The 22,132-nt window shown below is 42.1% G+C and overlaps 1 protein-coding gene across 4 annotated transcripts in view; it reads right to left on the bottom strand.

The window, feature by feature from the left end:
• The window catches only part of MITF (melanocyte inducing transcription factor), a 216,707-nt gene extending 213,859 nt beyond the window's left edge, over positions 1-2,848 (bottom strand). For all 4 annotated transcript variants that reach the window (XM_032867370.1, XM_032867372.1, XM_032867371.1 and 1 more), the window contains exon 1: positions 2,581-2,848. In XM_032867370.1, the coding sequence (XP_032723261.1) occupies positions 2,581-2,684 (104 nt within the window). In that variant the 5' untranslated portion in view covers positions 2,685-2,848. The remainder of the gene's footprint in view (positions 1-2,580) is intronic.
• Between the last annotated feature and the right edge of the window lie 19,284 nt (positions 2,849-22,132).

Below are 22,132 nucleotides of genomic sequence, written 5' to 3'. Positions count from 1 at the left end.
AAGACCAGTACCAATGCCCTTTCATTCGGACAACCAGAAATATCTCCAGACATTGTCAAATGACCCCTGGGGGGCAAAAATCTGCCCCCCTCGAGAACCAATTTTAACGGGAACATTAAGGCTTCCGTGTAGAAAATCCACCAGAAAGGGTATAGAGGAGAAGGCAAGAGAGCAGTTAAGAGACTACAGCAATTACCCTGGCACAGGCTGGTGAGGACTTGGACCAAAGAGAGAGCAGAGGAGCTGCTGAGAGGTGGGCCGACTCTGAACACATTTTCAACTCCAAGACACAATCCAGAGAATATAACTGATAGACGAAATGGCTACGGCAGTCTTAACCTTTCCATTTCTGCTTTTTCCATCCAACACTTACAAGAAGGGAGGTGCCCTGGCAAAGACTTCAGACAAAAAGCCATGAGGAGGCCCCCAACAACATGTAGCCCTTTTAAAGTCACACAACAGATGCCGATGACAATAAGTTAGACAACTGTGGAAAACAGTATAGGGAAATTTTGCCAACCCCATATATTTATTCACAGATTTTATTTAACTGGTTTATTTCAAAGAGCATGTGTCTGCTCCACAGACAAGTTTTACAACAACTTTTTTAATTTAGCATTCCTCTCCATACCGGTTCTGTCCCGCACCTGTTTCTAGCTTCAACGTGTGAAGCCATTGCTTCCCACGTACCCACATTTTTCCTTACACATGCTAGCTAGCTACCGAGGACGTTCACCCTTGCAAGTAATTTTTTGCCGACTCTGAAAAAGAACAGGCCCAAATCCTTCAACATGAGTTTCATGGCACTCATTTGGGTTTTTCCAGATGGTATTTTCCTCACTCTCTCAAACTCATTTAATGTTATGTATCAGCTCCCATCAAAAATGTTCCAAACAGTCCGGTTAATTCATTTCTTTCAGGACTACACACACACACACACACACACACACACTCAAACACTCACTCCCTCATTCTGGCCATGTAAGCATTTGCTTATAGAAGCAAAAGCAGAGACTGCTCGGTAAAACACTGGTCCCTTCAGCCGAATGCACATAAAGCCCCAGTGAGCATAACCAACAATACCCTTTACACAATATTACTCAAAACCCCCCAACCCCCAACACACACAATCTATGCTCACACACAAAACGGCCATTATGAAGAGAAACCATCAACTAAAGGCTGGTTTTAGGCATCTAGCTGCATTTCCTTCCAATCCCCTTCAAGCATCTGCAAAGAGACTGCTTTAGCAGCCCAGTCAGTGGGTATGTCGTTCCCAGATTTTCTTCTCAGACTTGGATTCAGAGTCTTGACACAGCCCTGAAGGAAAACGAACCTGGTGCTGCTTGCCACCAGAGCAAATACCAACCCCACGCGCCCCAGAAGCAAAGACTGTACTACTTCCCTCCTGATTCAGTTGCCCTTCTCTTCCTCCACCCTGATTTCTGGAACCTCTCGCCCTCTGCCAGCCAGGCCCCTTCACCCAGACTCTGCCCACTGCGAGGGGTAGGCAGGAAGGTTTGAGATGGGTACAGAAGCACTGCTGAAACTTCCCGGTAGAGCCTCATCTCCTTTCTCAACTGAAAGGGGTGGACATAAATTCTTCTCTACTATCACAACCTCAAAGCACCATCTCCCCCTTGGTAAACAGTGGAAATGCCCCGAGGGACCACAGGACAGAGAAAGGAAGATACCCAACCCATTCCGACGGACGAGTGGAAATGGAGGTAGCATAGGAAGTGGGCACTCGACGCGGTGGGGCGCCAGACCAGCGGGTGTCTTCACTTCTCTCCAGAAAGTTTTGGAGCAGTCCCCAGCGAATAAAACACGTGTCGCGGCCAAGCAGGGGCCCTGCCAAGCAGGTGTGTCCCAATATCCTCCAGTTCCAAGGCTTCTTCCCCTCCAGGGAAGGCCTGGATTTGAATGGAACTCTATTGCCTAGGGAGTTTAACCTGGACGAGAGACACGCCCACCCGCGGCCCCAAACCGGCCCGCGCGCGGGTGGCGAGGTCTGCAAGGTGAGAGGCGGGGCTCGGGAAGCATCACCTGGAGGCGGCCAGGGGCGGGCTTTCCCAGAGGAGCCCGACTCCTAGGAGGCGACAACAGACGAACTAATTGCTTCCCTCGCGCCTCAATCCACACCAAGCACTCCCTCTCTGAGTCCTCAACCCGCTAGGATCTCCAGAAAAGGGGTTCACGAGAAACTCTCTTTTTCCCTCTTTCCCACCCGGACAGCGTCCGGGAGCCGCGCTCCTCCTCCCCCACCTGCGCGCCAGGTCCCTCCCCAGCCCCCACCCGATCTCAGCAGCTGGTATCCCCGACAAGGGACCCCTCACCTGGGCCGGCCGTCCCGGGCTGCCCGCAGCGCCCCCGACGCGCACTTGGGCGGAACCCCCCGGGGGTGTACCGGCCCGGCAGGCGCGGCCCCCAATTGCGGGGGGCAGTTCGCCCTCTGCCCCCGGGCAAGGACACGGGATCCTTGTCCCAGAGCCCGGGCGAGCGGCTTTCCTCGCCCCAGGGTGTGGGGCGCGGGGGCCCCCCAGCCGCCCGCCGCGCCTCCCTCCAGCTGTCACCACTCACCTGCTCTTCAGAGGTTGACTTTTGAGTTCGTAATAGGTTTTGGGCTCTTCGTGAAACTCCTCCCCGACTTCGAAATCCGGCACGATCCCCGATTCCGACTGCATGGCTCCCGCTTCCCGTCCTTCCACTGCTCGAAAGTGAGAACAGAGCCCCGGGGCAAAGGGAAGGTGACGGGGCCTGGGTCCCCGGAGTGGTGCGCCCCGGCCAGTGCCCAGCTCAGCCCGCTCGCCCGCTCGCGGCCGCCCGCCCCGGCGCGGCGAGTTTACACTCGCACCCGGGCGGGAGGGGCGGGCGGTCGCGCGCTGCCTGGGATCTGTAGTTCGGCCCGGACGGGGTGATCCAGGCTCGCCAGGGGAGCCGCTCCCGCGAAAACTACAACTCCCAGAAGGCCAGGCGGGGGCAGAGGCAACGTGGTGGACACCGCTATTGCAACTCCTGTTTGGATTCATTGTCAATGTCAGCAGCTCCTCTCGCTCTTCTCTCCCCACTTGCTTCAAGGGTACAGACTTGGCTATTTAATATTAATAAGAATGGACTCAGCCTTGCCCTCCTCCCGTCACCCCTACTCCCAGCTCAGACATTTGCGAGGGCACGCCAGCTCCGTAATGAAATAAAATATATATATTTTTTTTTAATCGTGAAGGGTTTGGGCACTGGAAAGTTTTAGCCTTCAAGCCTGCCTTAAAATAAAAGGACTTACTATCAGGCTGTATGCTTCCCAGTGTTTCTGCGACATATCAGCTTGTCCTCGGATTGGAATGGAGTGAAGGTTTTTGCCTTCGTTTTATAATTAAAACATTATTGTAAAATTTTTTCTTCTGCATTCCTTTTCTATAACTCAGTCTGGGCTTTTACAATACTATTCATCCTGCTGAGTGGCTCTTTTCCCTATATCCGGTTAGCCACTTTTAATCTAAAGCAGCACTTGAAAGTTTCTGTTAATTTTAAAAGGCACGAAGTTACAAAACAACGTCGTCACTGTCTGCCTCTAATTTCTCAGTTGGCTGGGAGTTCAAACGAGATTTTCCTAGCAATTCAGGAGTGAATTTGGGGGTGAATGAATTGTTCAGGTGTCTTCCTCCCGCCTGAGCTTTCTGGCACCCATTTAGGTAACAAAATAACAGGCTTAGATATGGCTCATTTGTACCTCCAGACCTTCCCTCTGATTAGTTCCAAAAGGATGTGTTCCTTCTTTTAAAAATGTTTAGAGGCATCAGGGAGGCAGTAGAGTTAGAGGGTGGCATTTAAACTTATGAGACTCAAAGTTGAAATCCTTAAATCCCTGTCTAAAGCACTTTGTAATCTTGGGCATGTCACTGATGATTAGAAACCTCAATTTCTTCATCTGTAACAGAGGAGATTGGCAAACCTGTCTTAGAAGATGTTGCAAGGTCAAATGCAAGGGAAAGTGATTTATGGTCTATAGAAACGCTGCCCGATGATCATTCTTTCATCTATTGTATCTTAAAGATATTCCTCTCAGACCAACACTTCATCTGTGTGTTTGTCCTTCCAGAAGTAGTAAACTAAATGATCATCCTTGGATAAAACTCTAAGGAGGCTGGACCGATGATTGGACTTCTCCCAGATTCCATTGACCCCTTAAAGGTTATCAAGAACTTCATGTTAGAACTGCAGTGTATAACCTCTTTAGAACTGTAATGAAATAGTCCATTATGTCACTCATTACATCAAAGCACTCTTTGACCAACGAACTAGTAGACCAAATGAACTAAACCTGAAGGGGGAAAAAGAACTGTCGAGAAAGCTAAGAGCCCTGAATTTACTTCCAACAAAGTGCACCTTCCAGAGAGACCTGTAGGGTAGGGCTCTGAGCTAAGGTTGCCCTGAGGTACACACAGATAACCGGTATTTTTTTCCCCTACACCTTTTCTTCTGGTCTCATCTGCTCCGGCTTAAGGAAACGTTCTCTTCTATCACATGTGACAGAATTATTGATTAGAATGTCATCTGCCACCTAATGGGAGTGGGTATGTGAATTAATCCTGACCAATAAATGGCCCCTTTTCCTTAGCAACAGCGATTCCTTTAGAGATGGACAGAGGACACTAACATGACTAAAAGTTCTCCTTTGAACTTTTCTGTAGGGCAACCAGGAAAGACCGATGTGTGAAAGTATGATGTTCCAAGGAAGACAACTTAAAACTAATTATTTATGGCCACATAGGGAATCTGACCAAAACTGAGACCATGAGATAAGATCAACAATCAGAGAAACAGATACTCTTAGGTTTTCCAGAGATACAAGCCTAAAATTCTTTCTTTTTGCTGATACTACTATGGTTTAGATTTTTGTTACTTGCAACCAAAAGAGTTCGAGTAATCAATCACTCTAAAAACTTTTCACTCCTTTAGACACTTCCCTATGGGAAGCCATACCATTAATCCACATAATAAAAAGTTCGCCACCTGATAGATGGCACTGTAACCCCTCTTCGATAATGATTTAGCCCTAGGAATAGATACCTCTTCTTTAAAAAGGTGATAAAAGTCAGTATCTTCATACATTTCGACCAGAGATTGTGTCTATTGAAAGTACAAAAGAAAAAACATACAAAAGATTATAATTATTGTCACACTTACCCATATTTTAATACTTTACTCTTTTGCAAATGCTTGTCACACACACCTCTCACTTTTTTAAAAAGATTTTATTTGTTTATTTGACAGAGAGAGAGCACAAGCAGGGGGAGCAGCAGAGGGAGATGGAGAGGGAGAAGCAGGCTTTCTGCTGAGCAGGGAGCCCAACTCAGGGTTCAGTCCCAGGACCCTGGGATCATAACCCGAGCCAAAGGCAGATGCTTAACTGACTGAGCCACCAGGCACCCCACGCCCCTTTCATTTGAGCTCGTATGAATCCAGCAATAATAGGGGTGCCTGGGTGGCTCAGTGGGTTAAGCGTCTGCCTTTGGTTCGGGTCATGATCCCAAGATCCTTGGATTGAGCCCCACATCAGGCTCCCTGCTCAGCAGGGAGTCTGCTTCTCCTCTCACTCTCACTCTGTGTGCTCTCGCTCTCTCGCTCTCTCTCTCTGAAATAAAGAATTTTAAAAAAAAATCCAGCAAGAATAGATGGACAAAAGGAGACTCTTCTCTCTCTCCCTCTGTCACTCCCCCTCTTTGTGTGTTCTCTCACTCTCTCTCTCTCATTCTCTCCCAAATAAATAAATAAATAAAATATTTTAAAAAAATAATAAGAAGAGACGGGCAAGGGTCTTCACTTTAATATGCACTGAACACACACAAGTGACAGACAGAGGCCTATGTTAAGTATTTAACCTTTTCTCTGCCCTCAAGAGACTCATAGTCCAGGAGTTGAGTCAAGGCTTGTAACCCAGGGAGAATGTGATGTGACCAAGCTTAATCTATTAAAAAAGAAAGAAAGATAGATAGATAGATAGATTTTAAAAAGAAAGGAAAAATCTAGGACATAAAACATGAAAACAATCTAATCAAGCCCCTAGATCTAACCACCAATTTACAGGAAAAAAGGGAGAGGAACATGTTAATAATGCCATGAGGATGTGACCAGACAATCCCAGAAATTGAGAAATTCTACAAGACATTGGGAAATTCTTCAACAAATAAATAGCATGAAATAAAGAGGAAGGGGGAACTGCTCTAGATTTTCGAAGACATAAAAGACCTTCATCCATGTGAATTATATTGAAATTTTTAAAATAAATTGGAAAAAGATACATATCACTCAAATACATTGTGTGGACTTTATCTGGAGCCTGATGTGAACAAACTAATTATCAAAATTCATTTCAGAGCACACTAGGAGAGTATGAATATGGACAGGAATTGGATGTTAAAAATTATTGGCAATTTTATTAGGTGTGATAGTGACATTGTGCTTATCTTATTTTTGAAGTTCTTATCTATAGAGATACATATAAAGTATTTATGGGTGGAATGATATGATATCTGGGAATTGCCATAAAATACTCCATCTCCTCTCCCTCTATCCCCAATAAAGTGGGGAAAGGAAGGATGAAATGTGAATAAACGCTGAAACCGGGTAATGTACTATGGAAGTTTACTACAGTACTCTCTCTACTTTTGTGTACATTTGAAAATTTCCATGAAAAATAATAAGCAAAAAAGAAAGAAAAAGAGGGAACTGTCAGTATGATTTTTTAAACAGGGTAGAATTTCTGATAACATTAGATAAAAAGGCATGTCATTCAGAAAGAGAAAATGGACTTGGGAAGATGTGGAAGCAAAGTTGCCCTTGGTATGTTTGCAGGGAACAGCCAAGAGCAACCGGGTATGGTTAATATCAGCAGAAAGCAATTTCCTGAAAGTGGGCTGAGGCGCTCCCAACCCTCCAGAAGGGCAGCAGGGCCTGGCACCAAAGCTGTACAACCAGGAACATCTCTAAAATCTATGCCATAGAACTGGGCTGTTGAGGCCACCACCAACACCACCTCCGTGTCATGGGCTAACCATGACAGCTTGCGCCTTTGACGCTGAACATGGCATGTTGTCGAAATGCTGCCTCTGGGACCTGGATAGAGCCACAACTGCCCACCACCAAAATGGATTAGGCTGAGTCCCGGCTGCTTCACCTATTTGATTGTCCCACCCAAGGTCAAGACTTGATCGAAGTTTTGTGCCCAAACTCTGACCGCAAGGATGCATACCCAAAACCGTTTCTGCACCTTCTTTCCCTCACTGCTTTAGAGACTTAAAATAAAAAACGATTTATTTCGCAATCTCTCTGGGAGCATTAAATTCAGTTATGTAGACAGAAACACATAAAGCTACTCTCCCGCCCCTTTTAACTTGTGTGTTTCTTACGTGAAGCACATTCTGAGGAGCACAGAATTGAACAGTAATGAGGCTGTACAGTTACTTCCAAAGAAGGTGAGACAGGCCCGGATGATGAACAATGTAAATGAAAGAAAAATGCTAAGGTAAAGGATGATGGGGGAGGGGGAAGGAGGTGGTCAACAGGCAAGTCTCCTGCACCACCCTTCCAGGGTATGTTCTCCTACCTGTGCCAAGGCAATGGAATGTGCACCCAGACATGGACCCACTCCAAGAAAACAATCTCAACTACACAAAATTCAGACATGAAACATAGCAAGTGGAAGGATAATTTTCAAGGCACAGGTCTGTTTAATGGCTTTGTATGGCTGACTTTGTGGATGGTGGATTTCTTTGAGAATCTGATGAAAGCTAGAGACCTTCTCACCAGAAAAGAGAGCATGCTCAAATATCTTTGCAACTTCAGAGGTACCAGGGACCACCCAATGGTCATTTACTACTCCTCTGGAGTCTGTGGATCCTGGTTCTTACAAGTGCTGTCTAATGCAGTTTTCTAGAGCCATTGAACAGGGGCCAGGGGAGAGGAAAGCGTGCTATGCTGTGTAGACCAGGAGAGGAAAGAGGTGTGTCCTTCTCAAAGTGTTGTCCATGAACCACGTCCACCAGAATTACTCAGGGCACCAATTACGATGCAAATTTCCAAGCCCAGAAGCAGAATGAGTAAATGAGGAAGGAGTGGGGATTGAGAATCTACATGTTTAGCTAGCTCCCCAGCTAGCATTATGCACCTGAAAATTTTAGAACCACTACTTTAGGAGATGTCATAAAGCCAGAATGAAAGAAAGCACAATAAAAATGCAGCTAGGAAAAAAAATGATAAATAAAAATACTTATTAAAAAAACAATAAAATAATTATTATTCCAAAGCAAAATTTGTGAAATTTGCATGTGAATATAAATGGCAACATAAATGGATTAGGAAAGAGCTGGCTGGGATCTGGAGGGTGATGTAAATGACTTCAGGAACCGAAATCTGATAGGTCTCAAGAAAAGCTGATTGCAGTGGAGTCACCGGGGTTATGAGCTGAGCAGCGGGCTTGGGGATAGAATTACCCTGTTAAAAGCTGTTCAAGAAAAAGTTATTCTGACACTTACTAAAGCACTCTAAGGCCAAGTTTATTCAGGGCCTACTATTGTGATATGTATAGGGACCATTGCAATGGGGCTTTGCTCTGGAAAAGAGAGACTGGACGCAACTCCAAATACAACTAGGAAAAGTTGGGGATTTATAGGCAAGAACAGAATGTGGGTGGGATGGGGGTGAAATGTGGGTAGAAAATTATTAAATGACTAGTGCAATTCTTTGCTCATGTGACTGAACAGGATTCTTTAAGAAAGATTTTATTCATTCATTTATTTATTTATTTGAGAGAAAGAGCAAGAGCAGGAGGGCAGGAGAGGCAGGGAGGGAGGGGCAGAGAGAGAGGGAGAAGCAGACTCCCGGCTGAGCAAGTAGCCCTAAGCAAGACTCACCCCCAGGACCCTGAGATCATGACCTGAGCTGAAAGGAGAGGCTTAGCTGACTGAGCCACCTAGGTGCCCCAAAACAGTATTCTTGCTGAAGGCAGATAAGGGGACTGGTGGGAAATGAGGAAGGTGATCAGATATCAAGGATGTGGATGATGTCTAAACCATCTCGACAGGATTTTTGCTAAAACTGGTCAATGTAAATGGAAGTGTAGAAGTCAAGACCTATTTAGGAAGAGGATTCAGAGAAGAATAAAATTTGGTCCAGAGACTCAAAGCAAAGAAGTACCTTTTGTAACCAGGCCAATAGCAGCAGGTGACTGTCACCCTACAGCTACAAAGCAATGGTAGAAGAGTGATTAGACTCTGGTGTGAACTTTGTGCCCAAACTCAATGCAGAAAAATCAATAAAAGTCATGCCTTTCATTCTCCTTACAAGGTATCTGCAGTCACAGAAATTAGAATCAGAAATACAACACAAAATGTTCCATGAGATAATACAATGGAAGATGGAATATACACCCCCACATTGGCATTCCTGATTTCTGTCTTCCTCTAAACAGCTACCAAAGTAGCCGATTACCGGCTTTTGTGTAAAATATTTTTTAAAAATGTATCTTCTGGGCGCCTGGGTGGCTCAGTGGGTTAAAGCCTCTGCCTTTGGCTCAGGTCACAATCTCAGGGTCCTGGGATCAAGACTTGCATCGGGTTCTCTGCTTCCCTTCCTCTCTCTCTGCCTGCTGCTCTGCCTACTTGTGATCTCTGTCTGTCAAATAAATAAATAAAATCTTTAATAAAAAATGTATCTTCTTATCATAAAGTAAAAAATATTTATTATTCAAAAATCACGGGTTGCCTGGGTGGCTCAGTCAGTTAAGCATCTGCCTTTGGGTCAGGTCATGATCCCAGGGTTCTGGGATGGAGTCTGGCATTGGGCCCCACTCTCAGCAGGGAGCCTGCTTCTCCTTCTACCTGTGGCTCCCTCTGCTTGTGCTCTCTCTCTTTCTCTGACAAATAAGAAAATAAAATCTTTTTTTAAAAAATACACGCAAATAAATAATTAAAAAATAGAAATCACAAAATTCAGCTAAATAAAAGAAAAAAACTGAACTTCCATCCCTGGGACAAATAACACATTATATGTTAATTTATAAATAAATAAATAAATAAATAAATAAATGTTTACCCCCACCAATAGGGGGTAAATTACCCCCCTTTTAAAAAAGAAAAAAGAAAAAAACTGAACATCCCTAATGCCACTATCCAGTGATGTCCATACCTAGGTACATGTTATTCAGTATTCAGTGTATACATTATACATGTATATATGTATGAAAGTCTCAATAAACATTCACAAGGTCATACTGAATATACCACTTTGTCACACTTTTCCATTTCATGTGTCATGAGTAGTTTCTTTATCCACAACCTCATTTCAGTGTTTCTAAAATATACTTTCCATTTTATATATTGACTAAAATTTGTTTTTCTAATTTCTGCCTTGTTGGACCTTTTTGCTGTTTTCAACTTTTCTCTAGTAAAGATAACTTCACTTCTATCTAAGTCGCTAAATCTTTGCTCCTCTTCACATGAATTATCTGGAGGTTTAATTGCTCAACAAACAAGGACGCATGTTTTCAAAATTTTGCCGAGAGAGATCATTCTAGAACACAAATCTCACCTTGTCTTTTCCCTACTTTAAGACCTTTTAGGACTTTAAGACCTTTTAGGATCCCCACTGCTACCGAATAAAGGCCAGGCTCTTTAATATCGGATATCCAGCTCTCCTTGCCCTGGATTCTCCCACCCGTCTCTTCCTCCTCTTAGATCACTCCCTGACTTCCATACTAAGTAGCTGCAGTAACTCCAAACTGCTTGATGCTCCTGGAATACGTCACACTGTCTGGAGAGCCCTTTTCTTTCTCTTTTGCCCAACATCCTTCTTTAACCTTTAAGAAACAGCTCAGGTGTGTTACCTTCATCAGGAAGTCTTGCTCTACTCCGTCAACCTTCACCAGGTGCCCAGATTGATTTAGGGATCCCATGCCTGTTCCCCAAATTCATTTGCTCTGTGCAATATACTACATTAGATTTATTTGCCTAGCTTTCTATACACATCCACCAGCTCCCACCCCACTGCCACCACCACCACACACAGAAACTCAGCATACCCCTACCCTTGCCCAGACTGTTGGCCCCCATGCCCACAACAGATATTCAGTAACTGCCGAATAAACAAATGGGTTAGCCATCCAGTAAAAGAAAATACGTTTTCTCGCAAATTTACATTGTTCCTTTTTGTAATGATAGTGATGATAATGCAAATAAAAATAAGATTTTAACTTTGGTTTTCCACCATGTCCATTTGTACATCAGGCAAGTATTGATCAAACAAAATAACTTTCCATCACTAGGGCTCTCTCCTAGTCTAAATTGATTTATCATAGTAGAATTTAGCCTGTGTCCCAGAGGCATTGCTGATAAGGAGGCTGAGATCTCTTCATTAGAACAACAAGCAGACAGGTTCAGACTTGCTGATGGGTGGTTTGGAGAAATAACATGCTGGAAAATAACTGAATGAATCATATTTAGCACTTATTAAAAGAACTAAAATCAGAAACTGAAATAAACCAAGATGCATGCCCATTTCCTGTCGTGAAGGTTACAAGGGAAACCTCAAGGGTTTTAATGTCCCCATCCATGTTAACCCAAAAACTTGTCAGAAAGTTTGAAAAAACAAGGATTCACTTATCAGGTTACAGAAGAAAATACATTCATCTTTGTTTCCCCCCTTAAATCCAGTAGAAGTCAGGGTTCAACAATACTGCAGTCGAATTGATTTGCACAAGTAAGATGCTAAAATATCAAGCCCCAGGGGTCAAAAGTCAAGTAATTGGAAAAACAGAAAACTTCCAGCCTGTCTCAGGGCAAGTGAAGAAAGGGAGATCCCCAGAGACTTCCTCTTAGAGATGAATTAGAGTGTTCATCAGGGGACAGTCACAGGACTGCATAAGAACTAATACTTGCAGGACACGTAGACCGTAAGCCCATGCTTGCCACATGATAGGCTCCATACAAGATGTTAGCAAAATAAATAAACTTAATTGCTTGACATATTTATTCATTTAGAATGCATCTATTTATTTTTATTTTCTTTTCGTTCATTTTCTAATCTCGAAGTCTAGTTGCTAGTGTCAGTCGCTGACTGGGAAATCCTGGTTGATCAGCTAAAGGTTTCCCAAGTTTGTTCAATATAGGCAAAAATAAAGAGGTGAAAACATGTAACAGTAGTTGGACTTTCTTTTCTGCATCAGAAAGGCACACTGGCTGGCTTCGAACCCTGGCTAAAGCCAAACACTATCCTGTGTGACCTTGGGCAAGGTACCCAAATCACCCTAATTCTCAGTTTCCTAATTTATGAAAAGGGGACACTCGAAGCAAATTAGTTGTGTGAAGAAGGGGACACTGGAAGCAAATCAGTTGTTAAACAAGGAAATCAGTATAACTTACTGATATATAACTGATATATAACAATATAACTATACTGATACATAACTTAAACAAGGAAATCAGTATAAAGCACTTAGCATTCTATTTTTCCGGAACTCATAAGAACTGTTGGCTAATTGTCTATCATTATTGATGTTAATTGTTGCTGTTGTTGTTACTCTTCATTTGACCATACTTTCGATTAACCTTTAGGAATCGTTGATCTACATTTGAGACCTAAAAGGCAATAGAAAACTTTCTGTTTCTTTTTTCTTTTTTAAAGATTTTATTTGTTTGAGAGACAGAGAGAGTGAGAGCAGAGGGAAGGGGAAGAGGAACAAGCAGACTCCCCACTGAGCACAGAGCTTGGCCAGACCTGGGGTTCAATCCCAGTACCCTAGGCTCATGATGTGAGCCAAAGTTAGACGTTTACCCGACCAAGCCACCCAGGCACCCCTGACTTTCTGTTTCTCATCTCAATTCCCTTTTGGTTAAAAAAAATTTTAAGACCATTTTCTTGCAATTATGAAATGTATTACGCTTTGGAAAAGTGCATAAAACATAAAATGTGTTCTTTTACCAGTGATCCTTATTCACTCACACCGTCTTCTTTGATGGTAATCATTGCCCTTTTTCTCCTATAATTTTAACACCTAAGCCTACCCCCTAAGCAATATAGATATTTTATGCCTATTTTTGGACTTCAAAGAAATGAAATTATGGTTGCCAGCTTCCAAGATGGCCCCCAATGATGCAAGTCTCCTGATGGTCTCTTCCTACATTGACTCAGGGCTGGTCTGTGTGACTAACTTCTAAGCCTGTCATAAAAGTTTACTGTGGTTTCTGCCTAGCTCTCAGATTGTTCACTCTGAGGGGAGCATGAGGAGATTCAAGTGGTCCTTTGAAGAGACCCTCGTGGGCAGGAACTGAGGCCTCCTACCAGCAGCCAGCATCAACTTGCCAGCCTTGTGATTGAGCCACCTCAGAAGTGGATCCCCAGACCAGTCAAACCTTCAGATGACCATACCCCAAAGAGGCGTTTGACTGCAACCTTCACCTCAAGAGCAACCCTGAGGCAGAATTGCTCTAAGCAACTCCCAGATATCTGACCCACAGAAACCATGAGCAATAATAAGGGATTTCTGTTGTGTTAAACCAAGCAGCTTTGGAGTAATTTGTCATGCAGCAAGAGATAACCAGAGATTATACTGTATGTGTTCTTTTGTATCTTGATTCTTTTACTCAATATTTTTTAAAGATTCATCCATGATACTGAATGTGGTTTATTTGTTTCCATTACTGTATAGAATTCGATTGTATGGATGCATTTTGATTTGATGTTTGTGAACATTTCTGTCTGTGGGGGAAATTCTGAACCTGTAGAGCTAGAGGAAAGGTACTTTTTTAAAAAAAAGGTTTTATTTATTTATTTCACAGAGAGAGAGAGAGAGATCACAAGTAGGCAGGCAGAGAGAGAGGGGGAAGCAGGCTCCCTGCCGAGCAGAGAGCCCGATGTGGGGCTCCATCCCGGGGCTCTGAGATCATGACCTGAGCCGAAGGTAGAGGCTTAACCCACTGAGACACCCAGGCACCCCGAGGAGGGGTACTTCTTGATGTGGGGGTGGATCTCTGCAGATTCAGGAGGGAAGAATAAATAGCACTGACCTGGCAAAGTCAAACTTCTTAGAATGATCCATACTTCTCTTCACTGTCAAAAAAGTCAGCTGGAGGCCACCTGGGTGGCTTAGTTGGTTAAGCCTCTGACTTCAGCTCAGGTCATGACCCCAGGGTCCTGGGATCAAGTCCTACATCAGGTCCCTTGCTCAGCCCCTTGCTCTGCTTCTCCCTCTACCTTCTGCTCCCCCCTTGTGCTCTGTCTCTCTCTCTCTCTCTCTCAAATAAATAAATAAAATCCTTAACTTTTTTTTAAATAAAAAAGAGAATATTCACTGGCTCCATCCACCTTTGGTGAAGCAGTGTTTGCTCAAAAAAAAAAAAAGTCAATTGGCATCCTAAGTGACAACCTTAGTATCACTCATATTGCCTCAAGTAGTCACTGGATCTTTCTGCTTCTCAAATAAACATGAGAAGAGAGGATGAGATGGAGACACGCACTCTCTCCCAGGATGTATTTTCCTCTGACCAGTAATTAAACCAAAGCAAACATGCTAGCTGCGGTAACTCAGAAAGTCATGTTTTCTTAACACTGAAGCTGTTTGGTCAAGCAGGAATCCCAAGCACTTCCAATCTCCAGCCAGCAGGACAGCCCAGCTGCTTGCCCTCTGCCACTGTTTCAGTAGGACCCACAGGTTAACTAAGAAATGGGGTTGGCGTGACAGGTACCTGATGAAAAACGAAGACTAAGAATTACATTTCTCGAAATCTCTACTACAGAAATACTCTCACGTAGGTGCAAAGATGTATATACAAGAATTTTCATTGCAATATTTTTCATTACACTGAAAAACTGGATCCACGGCTGTAGATAAATTATGTTGTATCCTCACAGTTGAATTCTACGTAAGTGTTAAAAACACTATAGAAGTGTTAAAAAAAAAAAAAAAGATGAGACTGAGCTCAATGACCAGACATAAATGCACAAGATAAATCTTACATGGGAAAGAGAAGCACATCGCAAACTATATATGTCAATTCTCTTTTCATTTAAGAAACAATGTGTGTGTGTGTGTGTGTGTGTGTGTGTGTGTAATGTTGTACATAGATTAAATCATTAATGGCTGTGACAGGGGCTAAGAAATTACAAAGAAATTTCACTTTCAAAATCACACATTCTTGTAATATTTTATTTTGTTACAACATATACATATTGCTTTTGAAAGGGGGAGAGAAATGGTAAATTTTTAATATGCAATTTGCATCAGTACTAAGAACAGAAAGATTATGATGAGAAAGAGTGATAAATGACAGATATAACCCTTTGGATTCTCCTTAATGCCTGACCTAGAACCTTCTTTTATCTATTCTTCCCAATGGGAAGTAGCTTAGTTGGTTAAGCATCTGACTGTTGATTTCAGCTCAGGTTATGATCTCAAAGTTGTGAGATCAAGCCCCATATCAGTCTCCATGTTGGGTATGGAGCTTGCTTGAGATTTTCTCTCTCCCTCTCCCTCTGCCCCTCCCCCCATCCACTGTGAGATCTTTCCCTCTCTCCAAAACAAAACAAAAAAAAAAAAAAGAAGAAGAAGACGACAAAGGAAGGAAGCAAGCAAACCACACAGCAAAAAAAGGCTGAGCTATAAGTGACCAAAGCATGTATTTCCTTTATCACACCTTACTATCTTTAAAATTTCACAAATAATTTGTGTTCATTTTAGGAGGATACAAAAATAACACAGCAAACAAAAAGAAAAAAATTATCTGTCAGAAAAAAATTATCTGTCATTGATCCACCAGAGAGGAATGCTTTTAGTATTTTCCTGACAACTGTCCAAGTTTGTTTCAAATGCTATTAGACAGACAGACACACACACACACACACACACAATTTTCTTTTCGAAATAATGGATAATAAATACTCTGCATTGCTTTAAAACCCATTTTCTTTACACAATATATTTGAAACAACCTTTCATATGAAAACCATACTCATATCATAATGATTAAAACTACACAGTGTTCCATTACATCAAGAGTATATAAAATAGTATGAAATGTCTCTGGATTTATATGTAAACTTTTACTGGGTTTGCAAATATCCAAAACACTGAAGTTGCATGCAAAATATATGTACATTTTTCTGGAAAGAGAGCTCATGTCTCTACTCAGATGCTCTGAGGATTCCATAGTTAAGGAAGAAGAAAAAAAGAGTTGAGACATGGGCTGATACACCTGCAAAGAGAAGGCGTGACTTATCTAACCAACCTCTTCTCCATCACTTTGTTTCCAGCTTTCACTATTATAAACAGTGCCACAGGTAAATTTAGGAATTTTCAATTTTGCTGTTTGGGAAAACAAGAAAGGCACGTAATACTGTGATATCACTGAGACTCCATATGTTGAAAAACAGATGTATGTGCTGCAGTTCAATCATCCATCCAGAAGGCATTTTCTTGGTCATCAAAGAAGAGACCAGAAACCCTGTGACACTGAAACCCCACCAGCTCAGTTAAGTAACGCCCAGCATTGGCTGCCAAACCCAGGACACTGATAGGCAAAAGACAGCAGAAAATTGGGAAAATTCATAATAGAAAGTAAGAAAAATAAGGACACAGTGAGGGAAAAGGAAGAAATTCATGCAGTGAACATCTGTTTTTTATTGTGTCTGTCTTCCCTCCTTCTTTACTTCTCCTAAGAGCACCTCCCTTTGCCCTTGGGTATCTGCCCAACCTCCATCATGGGTGGGTTTGGTAGAATTGTCAATCAACAATATCCAGCTCCCTCTGGTCAATGGAGTGAACTGCTAGAACTATAAGCTTCTCTCTCCCAGAAAGCTGAGTCTTCTACAGAGAAACTCTAGGAGGGACGATTGTTAGACCTGAGTCATCCAATGGCAGAAACCTTTGAAACCAACCCAGGAGATCCTGCTACAGACATTCCCCAAGAAGCCTTCGTTTCTGCCCTGCCCCAGACATGATTTTTTTCCACTCTTCCCTCTGGTATCTGAGCTGTACAATATTCTTCCAATTGGTTCTTTCTTCTTGTTTTGGTTAGCGAAAGTCCATGTCTGCTGTTTACATCAACAATACCACAAGTCCTAATATAGTTAGAATTAGACCCATAGTTCCAGTAAGAACATATGGCTCACGACTTGGTTTCTGTTGTTGTTGAAAAAAAGACAAAAACATACAGAATCAGTAATGTCAAGATATTTGGCTAAGGTCTCACAACTGTTAGTGGTAGAGGCAGGACCAAATATAGATGTTTCCTTAGGCTGCATGCAAAATATGTACAAAGCATGTATATGTACATGTTGTAACAAAATAAAGCATTATAACGGAGGTGTTCAACAAATGATCCCTGTTAATGTTTTTTATTTTATTTTAATTACTTATTTGACAGAGAGAGACACAGCGAGAGAGGGAACTAAGCAGGGGGAAGTAGGAGAGGGACAAGCAGGCTTCCTGTTGAGCAGTGACCCCGATGTGGGGCTTGATCCTAGGACCCCTGGGATCATGACCCAAGCTGAAGGCAGACGCTTAATGACGGAGACACCTAGGTGCCCCAATCCTTGTTAATGTTGTGTAGTAGTAGTGATAGCTGTTTCCTGATTTAAAAACAGGGAGAGGTGTCCAAGATACCTTATTTACTTTAAATAAAAAATCAAGTGACAAAAAATGAGCTCAAAGAGGACTGTCCAGTCCATCTGTTGAGAGTTGTTATCTCTGGCAAGAGAAATAAATGCGCAAATTGTTTCTTATGTTCCCATATTATTTGAATTTTTTGCGGCTTAAATATATCATTTTTGTGATTCAAAAATGATCATTTGTGGAAAGAGAAAAAGGGAAAAGAAAAAAATAAATGATATAAAGTAAGAAGGAAGGGAGTAAAAAGAAGGAAACGGAAAAAGGGAGGAGGAGGCAGAAGGGTCGTAACACTCCCTGGTGACATTCTGCCACAGACTTGTTATTATAGTGATCATTAGGGCTGTTCACCAGCATTCCATCTTCCTCCTTCCAGACACATGGTGAGATTGAACTTACCACACCTTTGAAGATATAAGTGACCATGAGTCTTGCTTTTACCAACAAAACGTGAACGGAAGCAACGTATGCCACATCCAGGCAGAAGCCTCTAGTCAGTCAGTGTGTGCCAGCAATCACACTACAGGTAATTATCCAACAAATACAAAAATACTCATCCAAAGGGATACATGCATCCCAATGTTTATAGAAACATTGTCAACAATAGCCAAACTATGGGAACAGCCCAAGGGTCCATCAAATGATGAATGGATAAAAAAGATGTGGAATATCATTTAGCCATACAAAGGAACCATGGAATATTACTCAGCCATGAAAAAGAACAAAATCTTCCATTTGAAACAACATAGATGGAGCTAGAGAGTATGATGGTAAGTGAAATAAGTCAGTCAGAAAAAGACAAATACCATATGATTTCACTCAGATGTGGAATTTAAGAAACAAAACAAAGGAGTAAGTGGAAAAAAAAGAGAGATAGAAACCAAGAAACAAACTCTTAACTATAGAGAACAAACTGAAGGTTACAGAGGGCAGATGCTTGGAGGGATGTGTTAAATAGGTGTTGGGGATTAAGGCGTGTTCTTTTATTGAACCCTGGGTGATATATGGAAGTGTTGAATCACTATATTGTACAACTGAGACTAAAATCACACTGTATGTTAAATAACAGAGATTTAAATAAAACCTTTAAAAAAATAAGTCAGTGTGTGATGTCACATTCCCTTCCCTTGCCTACAGCAATAATTAATGGTAAAGACCACTTATGCCCTGGGTTCCTGAATGAAGATAGTAGGAACAGAGTCCCTGACAAACCATGATGGACATAGAACATAAGTGAGAAATAAACATTTATTTAAGCCACAGAGATCTAGGGATATTTATTTTTTTTATAACCTCAGCATATCAAGTCTATCACAGGGTATATCTATCCCATTATATCCCTATGGACTGAATATTCATGCCCCTCCTCCAGAAATTCCTATGTGGGTGCCCTAAATTTATGGATGTATCTCTAGAGATGGGGCTTTTGGAAGGTAATTAGGTTTAAATGAGTCTGTGGGGTTGGGGATAACAATAGGACTAGTGCCATTATGAGAAAAGACATCATCTCTCTCTATCATGTAAAGACCTAGGAAGAAGGCAACCTAGTAAGAAGCTAGGAAGAGAATCCTCATCAGAATGCAACCATGCTGGCTCCCAACCTTGGACTCCCCAAGCTCCAGAACCATGAGAAATAAATTGCTGCTGTTTAAGCTACCCAGTGTATGGTATTTTTTTTCATGTCAGCCTGAGTGGACTCATTCAATTTCCTACAGAAAGTCAACGTTGAGTCAGTTTCATCCCAAGAGCCCAAAACTCTCTCTCTAGCATTGCTCGTGCTACTCTCTCTCTCATACCAGGTACCACCTCTACCCCATTTGTTCAGCCTGTACGATTCTATGAGAAGTTGCTGAATATTTAATGATGCTACAGCTATGGTTTTCACTTTCTTCTGCATGCAACTGGACTTTATTCTCTCTGAGAAGTCTTGTTAGACTATCCCATCCACCCACATACAAGTTAAACCTAGCTCTCCTTCATAAGAGGTATGATTCCCGCCCCCCGCCCCCAGGGCTTGTCACTTTGCACATTGTTCTTGGTTTTGTTTGTTTAATGGGGGAGTAGTTGTTTAAATATTTGGGGGGGGATAATTGCAGATCTGCAGAAAAGTTGCAAGGGCAGTACAAAGGGTTTCTATATCTCATTCACCCAGCTTCTCCTTATGTTAACATAGCTGGGGTACATTTGTCGAAACTAAGAAATGAACATTGGTACAATACTCTTAATTAAACCATAGATTTTATTCAGATTTCAGCCTTTTTCCTACTTATGTCTTTTTTGTGCTTTAGGATCTAATCCAGGATATCTCATGACATTTATTCACCAGGTGTCCTTAATCTCCTACGGTCTGTAACAATTTCTCAGTCTTGTTTCTTTCTTTTTTTTTTTTTTTAAATTAAGCTTTAGACTTCTGGAGAGTACTGATTGGGTATTTTGTAGACTGTCCTTCAGTTTGGATTTGTCTGCTATTTTCTCATAACTAGTCTGGGATTACAGGTTTGAGGGGAAAATACCACAGGATGAGATAAACTGCTCATTACATCTTATCAGGAGTGTGTAATATCAACATGACTTACACTGGCAATGTTAACCTTGATTACTTGGTTAAGCTGGTATCTGCTATATTTCTTTACTTTAGGGTTACTACTTTTCCCTTTCCATATTTTTGTCTTTGGAAGAGTCACTAAATCCAGTACACACTCAAGAAGAGGAGAATTAAGCTCCGCCGCCATCTTGGTTGCTCTCTCTCTCTCTTTCTCTCAGCTGTGGGGAAAGTCAGCTGCCATGTCATGTAAGCAAAACAATGGAGAAAGTCATATGGCAAGGAACAGAACCCTCCTGCCAGCAGCCACATGAGTGACTTTGGAAGTGCATTCTCTAGCTCCAACCAACATCTTGACAGAACACTGATGAGAGACTCTGAGCCATAAATACCCAGCTAAGCTGGTCCCAGATTCTGATCCTCAGAAACTGTGTAAGCTAGTAAATGTTGGTGGTTTTTAACTGCTATTTTGGGGGCAATTTGTGGTACAATAGGCAATGAATTCACTAGACAATACTTTAACTTCTTTGTCTTTTCTCTCTTTGCATGTAATTCTTTTTGAATTTCATGCTCTTGGGTGAAATGACTACTTACATCTTCCCATGTAAATCTTCTTGGTTCAAGACACTAGAACCCCCTGAATAGCATTCTCTCTGTTGTAAATTCTGGGGATAAAGAAACTGGCCCCAAATGAGTCATGCAATGGACCACTCAGGTCCAATTATTGTGGATGAAGTTAAGTTGTATAAACATGGCTACTTGGGGCCCCGTCTTCTGTATATATGGAGAGAGTCAATCCTCAGAGGAAGTGAGGTATTTAATATGGGCCTGACAAACTCCCCACCAGTATCCAGCTCTACATGCCTGATACACTCAAAGGAATGAAAAATGAGACAAGAGTTTCCCACTGGATCCCATATTCAGGAACTGATGGTGAAATGGGAAATATGCCAAGTTGGAGGACCTCCTCAGTGTCTTCCATTTACAACCATATGGCAGAAAGGCTAATATTTTTATAAATGAGGGATAACCTCATAGACAAATGTGTGAAATGCCACAAATTATGTTACAAACGATGGAGTTCACGACTATGTAGTCTCAGTCTCCACTGACATCCAGGGATATTTTCAGCCCAAAATCTACTAAGTCTCTGATGTGTTTCTTGGTAAGGTGATACGTTCTTGCAGCGATTGGTTTTAAAATAAATACACTGTGGGTGAACTCCTTGAGGCGAAGCATGAACAAAAGAACAAGCGTCAGGATGAGTTCATACTAAGCTCAGAAGGCGTTGCCTGAGGATTTCCAGATGTTGAAAAAGTCTAGCCCACTTTTCTAGTTCGTGTCCAGCAGTAGCAGGATATTAATGGCCAGTCTTTTTGGAATCTACCTCTCTGCCATGAGGCAATGGAAATGACAAAACCTGTGTAACCAGTCACACTTTACAAGTGGATTCAACTTCTGACACTGCATAGATGAACTAAAATCAGCTTTTACAATGTAAGAACTGCCTAGGATTTTCAATTGCTTTGATAATCTAATCCAAAGGCAATTAAAACACATGCACACACACACAAACATATACATATATCAGAGTGACTGGGAAGGTAATAAAGCAAGCAACACACAAAATATTACTCCAAATTCAGAATCCATCCCCACCAGAGGTCATGGGAAAACATTTATTTCAATTCTAAATAAAATATCCTTGAGATTAAGGATGCAAGGCGCATCCTTTTCAAGTGCAACGTTATCTAGTTCAGTTCACAGCTAGCCTCCTGTTAATCATTCCCTCCAGATCTGGGAGAGGGCTGATCACATTGATAATCAAGATTTGCTAAAACAAAACCCCCCAAAAAAATCTTCTGAGTCATCCGGTTGTAGCTGGAAAACGTTAGACATGAATTGCAGAGTTCTATGAGTTCAAAAATATCCTTTTT

Source organism: Lontra canadensis, unplaced genomic scaffold (assembly GCF_010015895.1).
Source record: "Lontra canadensis isolate GAN:19392208 unplaced genomic scaffold, GSC_riverotter_1.0 scaffold34, whole genome shotgun sequence".
Taxonomy (NCBI): Eukaryota; Metazoa; Chordata; class Mammalia; order Carnivora; family Mustelidae; genus Lontra; species Lontra canadensis.
This window is presented reverse-complemented; position numbering and strand designations above follow the sequence as displayed.